The sequence below is a fragment of the Pseudophryne corroboree genome, chromosome 10, assembly GCF_028390025.1.
Source record: "Pseudophryne corroboree isolate aPseCor3 chromosome 10, aPseCor3.hap2, whole genome shotgun sequence".
NCBI classification, from domain to species: domain Eukaryota; kingdom Metazoa; phylum Chordata; class Amphibia; order Anura; family Myobatrachidae; genus Pseudophryne; species Pseudophryne corroboree.
In genome coordinates, this window is record NC_086453.1 from 84,941,124 (window position 1) to 84,956,820 (window position 15,697).

General features: G+C 46.4%; 1 protein-coding gene across 1 annotated transcript in view; it reads left to right on the forward strand.

Annotated features, from left to right (window-relative positions):
• Positions 1–15,697, forward strand: part of IRF3 (interferon regulatory factor 3) — a 52,892-nt gene that overhangs the window by 15,242 nt on the left and 21,953 nt on the right. Inside the window, exons 4-5 of the mRNA XM_063942563.1 lie at positions 6,000–6,082; positions 10,026–10,080. Of these exons, the coding sequence (XP_063798633.1) occupies positions 6,000–6,082; positions 10,026–10,080 (138 nt within the window). The remainder of the gene's footprint in view (positions 1–5,999; positions 6,083–10,025; positions 10,081–15,697) is intronic.

The following is a 15,697-nucleotide window of genomic DNA, read 5'->3' on the forward strand; positions in this document are numbered from 1 at the left end:
GTCTTATCATTAACATACAGGAGGCAGCCATCTTGTAGGCTAAACACTGGCTCATTAGGTATTGTAACACTGTAGGGGTGCAAGGTGCCTTTTCCTGGGGAATATGGCCGCACGCAGCAGCTGAGGAACAACACAAGTCCAGTTTCTGGTACAACTGACCCCGGCCAGTTTTATTGAAACAGAAAATAAAACAAACCCCAAAATAAAAATACCTTGCCTGTCCGGCACTAACTAAACATAAGATGTTCCTAACTGTCACTAAACAAAACACAGAGTTCTTCAGTACATACTGTATAGCTTACTTGCATCAGAAAGCGTGTCTCTCACACACAGATCCTGCAGCCTTCCCAGGCAGTCTGCCCATACTAATCAGGTTAGAAGCACTATATCACTCTTACACAGCTGAAACCCTGATTAGCCCTCTGTGAGGCCAAAGACCCGAACTGGGCCCAATGTCTAGAACTCGCCTTATCTCTCTCTCAGAGCCTTTACCCAGCTTTTACAGCAAACTGAAAAGGTTCAGACAAAACAAAAAGCATTTTTCCTAGAAGTTAACATTTTCTAAAACATGTAAGACAAGAACCTGGGACAAATATACCTGCCCTCAAACACTATCCCAGTGTTCTTGTCACATATCCCCCTCCCCTGTTTCGACCTAGGGGCCGGAACACTTGTAGCCCCCAAACAGAAGATGCGAGACAATGCATCTGCGTTGGCCAATTGTGTTCCCGGTCTATGTTCGACAGTAAACTTAAAGTCCTGCAACGCTAGAAACCATCTAGTTACACGAGCATTCTTGCCTCTATTTACATACATCCATTTTAAAGGGGCATGGTCTGTCACTAGTCTGAATTGTCTACCCAAGAGGTAATATCTCAAGATATCTAGTGCCCACTTAATGGCCAAAGCCTCCTTTTCCACAATGGCATACCTTTTTTCATGCTCATTGAGTTTCCTACTCAAATAAATGATAGGGTGTTCGTCCCCATCTCTGGTTTGGGACAGCACAGCACCTATCCCTACCTCTGAGGCATCTGTCTGTACCACAAATTCTTTTGAAAAATCTGGTGTTATCAACACCGGTTGTGAACACAAAGCCACTTTTAACGCTTGGAACGCCTTTTCTGCATCAGGGTTCCATTTCACCACATTTGACTGCTTCCCTTTGGTAAGGTCTGACAACGGCACCGCTGTGGTCGCAAAATTAGGAATAAACCGTCTATAGTACCCAGTAATTCCCAAAAAAGCCCTTACCTGTTTTTTATTCACTGGACGAGGCCAGTTTTGAATAGCATCAACTTTATTCAATTGGGGCCTAATCAGACCTCTGCCTATGGTGAAGCCCAAGTATTTGACCTCCTCCATTGCGAGGCAGCACTTCTTTGGGTTAGCAGTTAACCCTGCCTCTCTGATTGAGTCCAGTACTGCTTGTACTTTAACCAAATGGGACCCCCAGTCTGTACTGTGAATTACCACATCATCCAAATAGGCAGCTGCATATTTTCTATGGGGCCTCAAAATTTTATCCATCGCCCGTTGAAAGGTTGCTGGAGCCCCATGCAACCCAAAGGGTAACATCTTATACTGGTACAGCCCCTCCGGAACCGAAAAGGCTGTTTTTTCTTTGGCGCTATCAGATAAAGGTATTTGCCAGTAACCTTTGGTCAGGTCCAATGTGGTGAGAAACCTGGCTGTTCCCAGCCTTTCTACAAGCTCATCCACACGGGGCATGGGGTATGCGTCAAACTTGGACACCTCATTTAATTTACGAAAGTCATTACAGAAGCGTATGCTACCGTCGGGCTTCGGGATGAGCACTATGGGACTGGACCACTCACTGTTAGACTCCTCTATGACTCCAAGTTCTAACATGGTTTTAACTTCCTTAGAAATAGCTTCTCGCTGAGCTTCAGGAATCCTATATGGCTTTAAATGAACCCTGACCCCTGGTTCTGTGACAATGTCATGTTTTATTATGGTCGTTCGGCCAGGCAGCTCTGAAAATACCTCCCTATTTTGGATGAGAAATTCTTTAACCTGATTGTTCTGATCAGCTGATAATGTCTCTGACACCTTCACTGCGGGAAGCAACCGGGGTGAAGACACCGAAGGGCAAGGCTCCGCTGACAGAGACAACCTATCTTTCCAGGGTTTGATTAAGTTAACATGGTAGATCTGTTCGGGTTTTCTCTTTCCCGGCTGGTATACTTTGTAATTAACCTCATTCACTTTTTCCCTAATCTCAAATGGACCCTGCCATTTAGCTAGGAATTTGCTTTCCACAGTGGGTACCAAAACAAGAACTCTATCTCCAGGAGCAAATTCCCGTATCTTGGCACTCCGGTTATAGACCCTCTGTTGAGCACTTTGGGCCTGTTCCATGTGCTCTCTGACAACAGGTACCACGGCTGCAATCCTATCCTGCATTTGTGTTACATGCTCAATAACGCTTCTATAAGGAGTGGGCTGTCTTTCCCACGTCTCTTTGGCAATATCCAACAGCCCTCTGGGGTGTCTACCATACAACAAATCAAATGGAGAAAACCCCGTAGAGGACTGAGGAACTTCTCTGATGGCCATTAACAAGTAGGGCAACAAACAATCCCAGTTTTTCCCATCTCTCTCAACAAACTTTTTTAACATACTTTTTAATGTTTTATTAAACCTTTCCACCAACCCGTCAGTTTGGGGATGGTAGATGGACGTCCTGAGGTGAGTGACCTTAAATAACTTGCACAACTCTTTCATGATCCTTGACATAAATGGAGTACCTTGGTCAGTCAAAATTTCTTTTGGTATTCCCACTCTACTAAATACCTGCACCAGCTCCCTAGCTATCGCCTTGGTTGTGATAGTGCGTAAAGGGACAGCCTCAGGATATCGAGTGGCATAGTCCATAATTACCAGGATATACTGATGGCCCCGAGCAGACTTTAACAAGGGCCCCACGAGATCCATGGCTATTCTGTCAAACGGGACCTCTATAATAGGCATGGGAACTAGTGGGCTCCTGAAATGGGGTCTAGGGGCATGATACGGGCATTCAGGACAGGAAGAACAATATTCAGACACTTCTTTATAAACCCCTGGCCAAAAGAACCTTTGTAAAACTCTTTCAGTGGTTTTTTCTGCCCCTAAATGTCCTGCGGTAACGTGACTATGAGCTAAATCTAGTACCGTTCTCCGATAAGGCTGGGGAACTACCAGCTGTTCCACCACATCCTCACCCCTTTTGACAATGTGGTACAAGAGCTCATTACAGATGGCCATGTGGGGATACGTAACCCTGTCACCTGGTACCACAGGTTCCCCATTAACAATCTTAACATTCTCTCTAGCCTTTATTAAGGTAGGATCCTTTAACTGTTCAGACGCAAACAGATCCTTCTTTACCTCCAGGTCAGGCACGCTTTCAGTTCTAACTACTATGTCTCTGTTCCCGGCAAGAGGGTCCTCACTGGACTCCCCATCTGTCACTTCCCCAGCCAAACTAGCAAAAGGCAAAGGGCCAGAAAGTTCCGAAGACCCACGTACATCCATAAAATCACCGGTATAATCAACTGGCTTTTTACTTCTCACATCTGTTGATAACCGTGATTCCCACAGTTTCCAAAAATGAGGAAAATCCCTCCCTATTATGGCCTCATGCACCAAGGTAGGGACCAGTCCCACTTTAACCATTGCTGACCCACAACAAGTTTCTATATTCACCTCAGCAGTGGCATAATGTTGGGTATCCCCATGTATGCAAGTTACCCCAATAGGTATTTGCTGGACCTTTAAGGGGTTCACTAACCCAGCTTTCACGAGGGTAACTAAACTTCCTGAATCTAGCAAGGCCTCTACCCGGTTACCTTCTAAAAACACATCACACATTTGTTTTTCCAGCTCAGGTGAAGGTACCACTGTACAGGCTAACCTAGCAAAGAAAGACATTCTGCGACATTCAAAGGCAGCATCACATTGCATGGGTTCTTGCGTGACTGGGCAATTGGCAATAACATGACCTGGCATACCACACCTAAAACATTTAACCACACGATTATCAACCCATTTGGGCAGCATAGACCGTTCTAGCCCCATTGGCCTGTTTCCAGGGCCAGTGTTTACAGTCTCTCCAGCCTTGCGTTCTCTTAACCGCCCAGCAACGTTTTCCCACGGAACAGTCTTACCAGTCTTTACTGAAGGGCGCTGTCGAGGATCTATGGGTTGCTGGGTGGTCATCAGTAGTTCCTCTGCTGCCAAATACCTCTCTACCATGTCCACTAATTGGTCAGCAGTACCCGGGTTTCCATGGCTCACCCACTTGCGCAGGACCATGGGCAAAGATCTCAAGTAGCGGTCCATGACGACTCTTTCCACCATCTGGGGACCAGTTAATGTCTCTGGCTGTAGCCATTTTTTTGTTAGCTGAATAAGGTCGTGCATCTGGGAGCGCGGAGGCTTCTCCATGGCGTACAGCCAACGGTGCACCCGTTGTGCTCGTACTGACAGCGTGACTCCCAGGCGGGTCAGGATCTCAGTCTTTAGTTTATCATAGTCCCGAGCCTCAGCAGGGCTTAAATCAAAGTAAGCTTTTTGGGGCTCACCTGACAGGAAAGGTGCCAGCAGACTGGCCCACTGTGCTTTCGGCCAGTTCTCACGCTCGGCAGTCCTTTCAAACGTGGTCAGATAGGCCTCCACATCATCAGCCTCTGTCATTTTCTGCAGGAAGTGACTGGCTCGTATAGAACTAGAGCTGGTTGGAGCACTGACGGCTACATCTCCAACCCGAGCTGCAAGTCTCTGCACCACTTCTGCTAAGGCCTCTCTATCCTGACGCTGTTGCCTGTAAAGTTCATCAACAACTGCCTGCTGTTGTCTCTTATTTTCCTCCATTGCCACCTGCTGCTGTCTTATATTTTCCTCCATTGCCACCTGCTGCTGTCTGTTGGCCTCCTGCTGTAGTCTCCAATTTTCCTCCATTGCCACCTGCTGCTGTCGGTTGGCCTCCTGCTGAGCCGCTGTAGCTTGCAGCAAGGCTTTAAGCAGATCCTCCATGTCAACAGATTTTTCAGGCGGCTTTGTAGCTGCTTTCACCCAGGACATATATCAAACCCTCAGGGGTGAGTCTCAGTAACTTCACACTGGGCTGTATCTGCATAAACCACCGTTTTCTGCAGGCCTCACAAAGCTGCTGCTTTCACTTATGCGCAGAACGGCCTGCTCGCATTCTCCACCAAGTTGTAACACTGTAGGGGTGCAAGGTGCCTTTTCCTGGGGAATATGGCCGCACGCAGCAGCTGAGGAACAACACAAGTCCAGTTTCTGGTACAACTGACCCCGGCCAGTTTTATTGAAACAGAAAATAAAACAAACCCCAAAATAAAAATACCTTGCCTGTCCGGCACTAACTAAACATAAGATGTTCCTAACTGTCACTAAACAAAACACAGAGTTCTTCAGTACATACTGTATAGCTTACTTGCATCAGAAAGCGTGTCTCTCACACACAGATCCTGCAGCCTTCCCAGGCAGTCTGCCCATACTAATCAGGTTAGAAGCACTATATCACTCTTACACAGCTGAAACCCTGATTAGCCCTCTGTGAGGCCAAAGACCCGAACTGGGCCCAATGTCTAGAACTCGCCTTATCTCTCTCTCAGAGCCTTTACCCAGCTTTTACAGCAAACTGAAAAGGTTCAGACAAAACAAAAAGCATTTTTCCTAGAAGTTAACATTTTCTAAAACATGTAAGACAAGAACCTGGGACAAATATACCTGCCCTCAAACACTATCCCAGTGTTCTTGTCACAGTATTCATGAGCATGCAGCCTGTCACGTGATTATGAACTAGGGACATGACTTTGTGCCTCAATACGGTCCCCAAACAACTCTAGTTTTGGCCACAAAATGGCTGCCTCCACTATTCACGATATCTTTGTCATTTTCTGGAACCAGAGACACGCAAATCATTATTGTTTCATTATATGGTCTGTTTAATGAGATTTCCTCAACAGGTGATATGGCTGCTGAGGACCTGAGTGATGGTATCAGTCCTTCTTCTGATGCACCCTGCTTGAACAGCACCCAAATCTTTGTGGTTAGTGGATTCACAGTCTGTTTTTTTATTGTTATTATTATTTAAAGGTGTTTAATATAATGTACATAGGGGATAATTTAGAGTTGATGGCAGCAGCAAATTTGTTAGCAGTTGGTCAAAACCATTGCAATTCAAAGGTCGCAGTGGAGACGACACAACACTTCAAGGAATTCCAGGATTTTATTTTTACATTGGTTAGAGTTGTGGTTTTCCAGCAGAAGTGCAAACGTAAGGTCTCAAAACTACCACATTACAAGGATTAGATACAGTAAGGCCAAATATTATTTGCTTAAGAAAAGGTGGAAAATGAAGTCTCTTTGCACTTTGCAGGGAGACAGATGTTGTGCACCTCTTATATTAGGTAATTGTGCCCCACAAAAAACGGGGGGGGGGGGGGGGGAGTTTTTGCTCTGCCACAGTAGTTCCCATCGTGGGTGTAGTATGGTTTGCCGGCGGCCCGGGTTCCCGGTGCCCAGCATACCGGCGCCAGGATCCCAATTGTCGGCATGCCGGCAGCGGGGCGAGCGCAAATGAGCCCTTTGCGGGCTTGCTGCGCTCGCCACGCTGCGGGCACGGTGCACCACGCTGTTTATTCTCCCGCCTGGGGGGGTCGTGGTCCCCCAAGAGGGAGAATAGGTGTCGGTACTGAATACCACCCCCCATTGTAGCCATATGTACATGTTCTTACCTATTTAAATAAAAACAAAAGAGCACAAAAAGGCCCACACAGTAACTTCATCACATGACATTTACAGCGATTCGGCAGTGTTGTATAAACCTGTTTGTCTGGTTCAGGTCCTGGCCTGTTGGTTCCTCTTGTGCCCAGTCCAACATTACATTCCCTGCAATTTGTACAGTGTACATTCAGTATATGCCAGATCACTGCATGTACTCTGTCTCCAAATGCTACTCTGTCTCCAAATGCATCTACTCACTATCACACTTTTAATTGGAGACTATTCTTTTTTTTAATATGACATTTATTTTAAGTTATGTTGTTTTATCACAAATACTTGACAAATGATGCAGTATTACATTGAAAATCTGAATATAGAGATTGATACTATTGGACGTGGAGCGCGCTCTGCATGCTGTCACCCGTCCGAAGCCACATCCCTGCCGACACGACCTCCAACCCCAGGACCCGACTACTGTACTGTAACTGCACATGCAAGTCTTCTCTGCGTGTTTTCCGTCCTCCGTTACAGAGGACCAGCCTCTGATCACCTCCATAACAGGGACTACGTATATTACAGTTAAATACCATGCTATTAACACTGTGTCTCCACCATTGGTATACAAGCCAATGCCATGACTGGATATATATGTGTGCTACACTTCTATGCACACATTAACCCCACATGTTCCTTGCTGTACAGTATCTGGGCATCCTGCTTTCTGCTGGTAATTAAAACTACAAGTCTGGTTAAGTCGCAGTGACTGACATCCGTCGCGCACTGCTGACACCTTTCAACGTCATAAGTTCTGCCATGTAATTAATATCCATAAGTATTTAAAAGCATGTAGATAAATTAACCTGGTAACGTTATCTTTCATGCATTGAAGCAAGAATTGCTGTTGAAGAACATACTGTATATCCATAATTTCATGCCAAAATACATCTGCAAAGTAAAACCTGGGTCAATAATTCCCTTGCGATGAATGTACTACCATAACTCCAATAGGGAGGCTGTGCCACAAGAAATTGCACATGCAATCATTTCAGTTTTTGCAAGATGTTTGCACTATGAGGGTCATTCCGAGTTGTTCGCTCGCTAGCTAGTTTTAGCAGCCATGCAAACGCTATTCCGCCGCCCACTGGGAGTGTATTTTAGCTTAGCAGAAGTGCAAACGTTTTTATCGCAGAGCGCCTGCAAATTTTTTTTGTGTAGTTTCAGAGTAGCTCAAAACCTACTCAGCGCTTGCGATCACTTCAGACTATTCAGTTCCGGATTTGACGTCACACACCCGCCCAGCGTTCGCCCAGCCACGCCTGCATTTTCCCTGGCACGCCTGCGTTTTTCCGAACACTCCCTTAAGTCGGTCCGTTGCCACCCAGAAACGCCCACTTCATGTCAATCACTCTGCGGCAACCAGTGCGACTGAAATGCATCGCTAGACCCTGTGCAAAAATGCATCATTCGTTGTGCCCATACGTCGCGCTTGCGCATTGCGCCACATACGCTTGCGCAGAACTGTCGTTTTTTTAACCTGATCGCTGCGCTGCGAACAAATGCAGCTAGCGATCAACTTGGAATGACCACCCATATTCATTTCACAAGATGACTGCCTATGGCAGTTTCCACAAGATAACTGCCCTATCGTAGGTTCTACAAGATCGTTGCCCTATCATAGTTTACACAAGATCGCTGCGCTATTGTAATTTCCACAAGATAATTGCTCTATTGTAATTTTTCTACAATATTGCTTCATCTTACTTTTCACAAGATGGTTATGCTTTCAGAATTCCCTCATTATGACTGCCCTATCATAATTCCCACAAGATGACAGCTCCGTCATAGCTTCCACAAGATAACCTATTGTAATTCCCTCAAGATGGCTACCTGATTGGAATTTTCCACTAGATGGCTATGCTGTTGTAATTTTCACATGATAACAAAACTGTACGCAATTTCTCCAAGATGACAACACTACACTTGTAGATTCTACAAGCTGTCTCCACATAATTCACATATAATACATAAACTTTTAGAATTTTAATGAAATGGCTACCGAATCAAGATGGTTACTCTGTCGTACTTTCCAAAAGATGACTGTGCTGTCATAAATCCTGCGGTACAATAAAGAATATCAGAATTTCCACAAAATGATGGCCCTAGCACGTTTCCACACGATGGTGTTTCAGAGTTGGATGTATCTGTTGAAACATTTTAAAACTGCATGCGTCAGATTCAGAAAACATGGCCTGTGCATTTGCTGCATGATGCGTCTGAAGTAGCAAGTTGATGTGTCAGTGTCGCATCTTGTGTGAACGCAGACTAACGTGAAATAGAGTTTTCTGTGCGTCGAATATTGAAATGCACAGAGCAGCTGTTTCTGATAGGTGTGGGGAGTATGCATCACGACTTCAGTGCTTCAGTTAGAGGTTTTGACGCAGTTCGGAAGCTGATGTCAGGCAGATCTCTTGCACCCAACATGCCAGTGCTGTTAATAATGATGACAGCTGAAGCTGGATGCAAAAAAACAGTGGGTAGTGCGACCAGGGCGAAAGAAATCACTGCTGGGACAGTCGCAAATTTGGACGCAACTGCATCCACTCAGAATCGGGGCCGATGGATGTAGTTGTACTTAGGCCCTCATTCCGAGTTGTTCGCTCGCTAGCTGCTTTTAGCAGCCGTGCAAACGCTAAGCCGCCGCCCTCTGGGAGTTTATCTTAGCTTAGCAGAAGTGCGAACGAAAGGATCGCAGAACGGCACCAAATTTTTTTCGTAGCTCTAGACCTACTCCTAGCTTGCGATCACTTCAGACCATTCAGTTCCTGTTTTGACGTCACAAACACGCCCTGCGTTCGGCCTGCCACGCCCGCGTTTCCCCAGGCACGCCTGCGTTTGTATCTGACACACCTGCGTTTTTCTGCACACTCCCTGAAAACGGTCAGTTACCTCCCAGAAACACCCCATTCCTGTCAATCACTCAGCTGTCAGCAGTGCGACTGAAAAGCGTCGCTAGCCCTTGTGTGAAACTGCATCGGCTTTTGTGAAAGTACGTTGCGCGTGCGCATTGCGCCACATACGCATGCGCAGAAGTGCCGATTTGTAGCCTGATCGCTGTGCTGCGCACAACGGCAGCTAGCGATCAACTCGGAATGACCCCCTTAGTCCCTAAGAATATGGTGACAGCTGTTGTTACATTGTGATATCATTAATATTGGTAATCCTGATTTGGTGACTAATACTGATTTTGGTTTTTGTGTATTTTGCAGGATAGAAGCCTTTCCAATCAGATGGGAAATATACAGATTTCGTATAATGAAGAAGGTAATAGCATTAATGACCTTTATATTAATACATGACTTGTTAATTATCTTAACATTAATACACTTTACTCCAGAATTATTGGCACTCTTCATGGAAATGAGCTAAAATCAATATATTAATTAGACTACACATGCATTGTGTGATAATCGTGGTACGTTACATAGCTTTTATTTTCCCACTGAGGTTTGGGACCCAAAAAAAAAAAAGAAGCTTTTGTGATACAATGTTTTAAAAAAAGAAACATTGGGGTATATTTACTAAGGTCCCGATTTTGACCGAGATGCCGTTTTTTCTTCAAAGTGTCATCTCGGTAATTTACTAAGCAAAAATCACGGCAGTGATGAGAGCATTCGTAATATTTTGGAAGTCCAAGGAAAAAATCACGAATCAATACACCATCGGTCAAATATGCCTGCAATTTGGTAGAAATCGGGAATTTACTAAAAAGTGCAAAACACAAACACTGCCGACAATAGCGAAACACTGCCGTGATGAAATACAAATCGTGAAAAAGAGCTAAAAAAAAACAGACCTGCTTTTTTGTCCCGTATTTGTATAGGCATGCATGGATCCATGAGATCCGTGCATGTTTTTCAGTGGGAAGGGGTGGGAAATGTTTTAATTTTAAAAAAAAAAATGCGTGGGGTACCCCCTCCTAAACCAAACCAGCCTCGGCTCTTTGAGCCGGCCCTGGTTGCAAAAATATGGGGAAAAAATTGACAGGGGTTCCCCCATATTTAAGCAACCAGCACCGGGCTCTGCGCCTGGTCCTGGTTCCAAAAATACGGGGGACAAAAAGCGTAGGGGTCCCCCGTATTTTTGAAACCAGCATCGGGCTCCACTAGCTGGACAGATAATGCCACAGCCGGGGGTCACTTTTATACAGTGCCTTGCGGCCGTGGCATCAAATATCCAACTAGTCACCCCTGGCCGGGGTACCCTGGGGGAGTGGGGACCCCTTCAATCAAGGGGTCCCCCCCCCCAGCCACCCAAGGGCCAGGGGTGAAGCCCGAGGCTGTCCCCCCCATCCAATGGGCTGCGGATGGGGGGCTGATAGCCTTTGTTGAAAGTTTTATGAATATTGTTTTTAGTAGCAGTACTACAAGTCCCAGCAAGCCTCCCCCGCAAGCTGGTACTTGGAGAACCACAAGTACCAGCATGCGGCGGAAAACCGGGCCCGCTGGTACCTGTAGTACTACTACTAAAAAAATACCCCAATAAAGACATTACACACACACCTTGAAAGTATAACTTTAATGCATACATACACACCACCATATACACATACTTACCTTATGTTCACACGAGGGTCGGTCCTCTTCTCCATGTAGAATCCAAGGTGTACCTGTTGAAAAAATCCTACTCACCAAATCCAGTGTAGAGGGCTCCTCGGGTAATCCATTTGTAATCCACGTACTTGTAAAAATAAAAAAACGGGACACCCGACCACGAACTGAAAGGGGCTCCATGTTTTCACATGGGACCCCTTTCCCCGAATGCCAGAAACCCCCTCTGACTGATGTCTAAGTGGGTTTCTTCAGCCAATCAGGGAGCGCCACGTTGTGGCACCCTCCTGATCGGCTGTGTGCTCCTGTACTGTCTGACAGGCGGCAGACGGCAGTGTTACAATGTAGCGCCTATGCGCTCCATTGTAACCAATGGTGGGAACTTTGTGGTCAGCGGTTAGGTCACTTTCGGTCAACCGCTGACCACAAAGTTCCCACCATTGGTTACAATGGAGCGCATAGGCGCTACATTGTAACACTGCCGTGTGCCGCCTGTCAGACAGTACAGGAGCACACAGCCGATCAGGAGGGTGCCACAACGTGGCGCTCCCTGATTGGCTGAAGAAACCCACTTAGACATCAGTCAGAGGGGGTTTCTGGCATTCGGGGAAAGGGGTCCCATGTGAAAACATGGGGCCCCTTTCAGTTCGTGGTCGGGTGTCCCGTTTTTTTATTTTTACAAGTACGTGGATTACAAATGGATTACCCGAGGAGCCCTCTACACTGGATTTGGTGAGTAGGATTTTTTCAACAGGTACACCTTGGATTCTACATGGAGAAGAGGACCGACCCTCGTGTGAACATAAGGTAAGTATGTGTATATGGTGGTGTGTATGTATGCATTAAAGTTATACTTTCAAGGTGTGTGTGTAATGTCTTTATTGGGGTATTTTTTTAGTATTAGTACTACAGGTACCAGCGGGCCCGGTTTACCGCCGCATGCTGGTACTTGTGGTTCTCCAAGTACCAGCTTGCGGGGGAGGCTTGCTGGGACTTGTAGTACTGCTACTAAAAACAATATTCATAACTTTCAACAAAGGCTATCAGCCCCCCATCCGCAGCCCATTGGATGGGGGGGACAGCCTCGGGCTTCACCCCTGGCCCTTGGGTGGCTGGGGGGGGGACCCCTTGATTGAAGGGGTCCCCACTCCCCCAGGGTACCCCGGCCAGGGGTGACTAGTTGGATATTTGATGCCACGGCCGCAAGGCACTGTATAAAAGTGACCCCCGGCTGTGGCATTATCTGTCCAGCTAGTGGAGCCCGGTGCTGGTTTCAAAAATACGGGGGACCCCTACGCTTTTTGTCCCCCGTATTTTTGGAACCAGGACCAGGCGCAGAGCCCGGTGCTGGTTGCTTAAATATGGGGGAACCCCTGTCAATTTTTTTCCCATATTTTTGCAACCAGGGCCGGCTCAAAGAGCCCGAGGCTGGTTTGGCTTAGGAGGGGTGACCCCACGCAATTTTTTTTTAAAGTTTAAACATTTTTTTTTTTTTTTACAAGGTGCACAATGAAGCCCTGCACGGATCTCTCAGATCCGGCCGAGATTCATTGTCTTAAAGTCGGCAGTGTTTTACAAGTCACTCACGTAAAACACTGCCTAAAAAAACGAATGACATCGACATCGGAAAACCCGAAAATGCAGAATACGGCAGCTTAGTAAATTAGTCGTAATCAATTCAAAAAGTTGCAAATTTACACTTTCGATGTCATTCGTGATTGAACTTTGACCTCAAACTGGAAAATACGATTCTTAGTAAATTTACCCCATTGTTTCCAAAAATATTGGCACCCCCATTATTTATACTACCCCCAGCACATATAACAGCAGCACTGAGGAGCTTTCTGTAATACTAAACATGGGGCCTGATTGAGAGTTGGACAGTACTGCAAAGAAGCAGCGGCTGTGCTAAAATATGCAACAGCAGCAGAGGCGTCTGTAGTAGAAAGGCTCCCACTAGACTTCGGAAGAACCAGCATTGGATCATCTGCATGACCATCGGTCATCTAAGTAACCCACAGGTTACTAAGTCAGGATGGCTGGGGTTTTCACACTGTCCAGAACAGTGAATCTGTATCAGAAGACACAGACTATAAAATAGGGCTGACGCTCTCCTGTTTTGTAAAATGCTCCACGTTGCCACCCCCTACTTACTACCAGACGGCTGCAAACTGTCTCTCACCTGAGATCTGCAAACGCAGTGCATCCGATGATGCAGGATACATACTACACAAACATGGGTTATGCAAGTAGACCACTGGATTTGAGTATATCTCTGAATTAGGCCCAAGGTTGAAAAACACTTGTTGAGGGAACTTGGGGGCCGATTCAGACCTGATCGCTAGGCTGCGTTTTCTCACAGCTTGCGATCAGATCTGAACTGCGTATACACCGCAATGCGCAGGCATGACGGACCGCAGCAATGGGGATCGCCGGTCAGTGACGGAATGGTGTGAAAATTTCCGAACGCACCGGTGATCGCAAGGAGATTGACAGGAAGAGGGCGTTTGTGGGTGGCAACTGACCGTTTTCAAGGAGTGTCTGGAAAACGCAGGCGTGTCCAAGCGTTGGAAGGAAGGGTGTCTGACGTCAAATTCAGTCCTGGACAGGCTGAAGTGATCGCAGCGGCTGAGTAAGTCCTGGGCTGCGCAGAGACTGCACAAAATCAGTTTGTACACATACGTTCGCACACTTGCATGGCTAAAATACTCTCCCCCTGTAGGACGCAACTATCCAATCACAGGGGCCGCAAAACTCGCTGCCCAGCGATCAGGTCTGAATTGCCCCCTTGGTGCAGTCCTCCATGCTCATTGAAAGACTCATAATGGATACTTGAAGCCTCTGCATTGCCGTAGTGGGGAGGAGACACCAGACACTAGGAAACAACTCTGAAATCACCAACACCTCTAGAAGGTTCACAGACTGGCAAGGTTGGCATAGGCTTGCTGGTAACTGTAGAGGCTTTTTCCTGCTTTAGGAGAGTTACTGATGTGCATAATCGAGGTGCAGTAGCAGTGGAAGTCCTAACAGATGTGGGTGTCATACCCAAATGCAAGTCTCTGGTGTCACAATTCTGTCACAAGTAAATTAAAAGTCCAGCAATAGTGGATTGGACTCCGGAGGCTGGCAGCAGGTGGTGGTGTTAGGACACTGCAGAGTTGCATATAGTATGTGTAATGTGCAGACTAGAAAAGCACAGTTCATGGAAAGTCCACGTGCAGGTCAGAACACAGGCACAACTTGGTAGGCAATGATACTAAGGTCAGGTGAGGCACAGTTCAGGGGAAATCCAGTACGTTGGTCAATGTACAGGCAGTATTTGGTACACAAGAAGGCTGAGATTGAGCAAGGCACAGCTCAAGGGAAATCCAATAAGAAACAGAACACCAGGAGCTTGGTTGAATAACCAATCCCTGAGGCCCAGGGGTGACTGCCCTAAATAGTGAGCCATTAGATAACTTCACTGGCAAAGGTAGCAAGAGATTGGCATAACGCGAACACATTCCACATTGCGGAGCCAAGATACCAATGGCATCCCAATGCACACCAAGGTGCTATAGTGGTGATCTGCTTTGACCCGTATCTGTGGGTCAGGCGCCAATACCACAGAGATCTCTGTCGCAACGGCCTGGTTCAGTGCAACACACCTTCCTGGACACTGCAAGTCACCATCCTGCTGGCTCCAGTGAGCGGTGACATCTGGTACATCAGTGCTTTATACTTTATGTGCACTGCCCCAGTCATCATGTAGACAGCTGGGTACAAGTGTGGAGCCACGAAAATTTGCATTCATAGCATATTCCTATCCCTTTCTAGTAAGATGGCAGATTGTGTGATGTCCGCATACCTGCTAGTTTGCACTCTCTGCTATGAAAGAATATTGATGAACATGATCCAAACAGAGCTGGACGGTCAGGCTAAGCAGATGCATGTAACTCATATTGATCAACTCCAGCATATGGAAATCAAATATTGTTCAGGAAGTTCTTCCCAACACTGCTGCTGAAGTTCCCACAGATGTGTTGCACTTGTAGGTTGCATTGCTTTCACCCTTCCGTCCAGTTCATTCCAAAGTAGCCTGATGGGATGTGCTGGCCACTCCATCAAGCTTACCATCTTCTTCTTTCCTCTAAGGTAGTTCTGAAATACCCAGCAGGAATGTTTGGGTCATTATTTTACTGAAAGATAAAACCTTGGCCAAGTAGGGGTACACCAAAGGATATTATTGTATGGCACTGCAAATGCTGGTTGCCAGTCACACTGCAAATTAGACAAATGAGTCCCATATATATTAGATGTTCTCTCTCTGTCCGAACACTGGCACTGGTGGG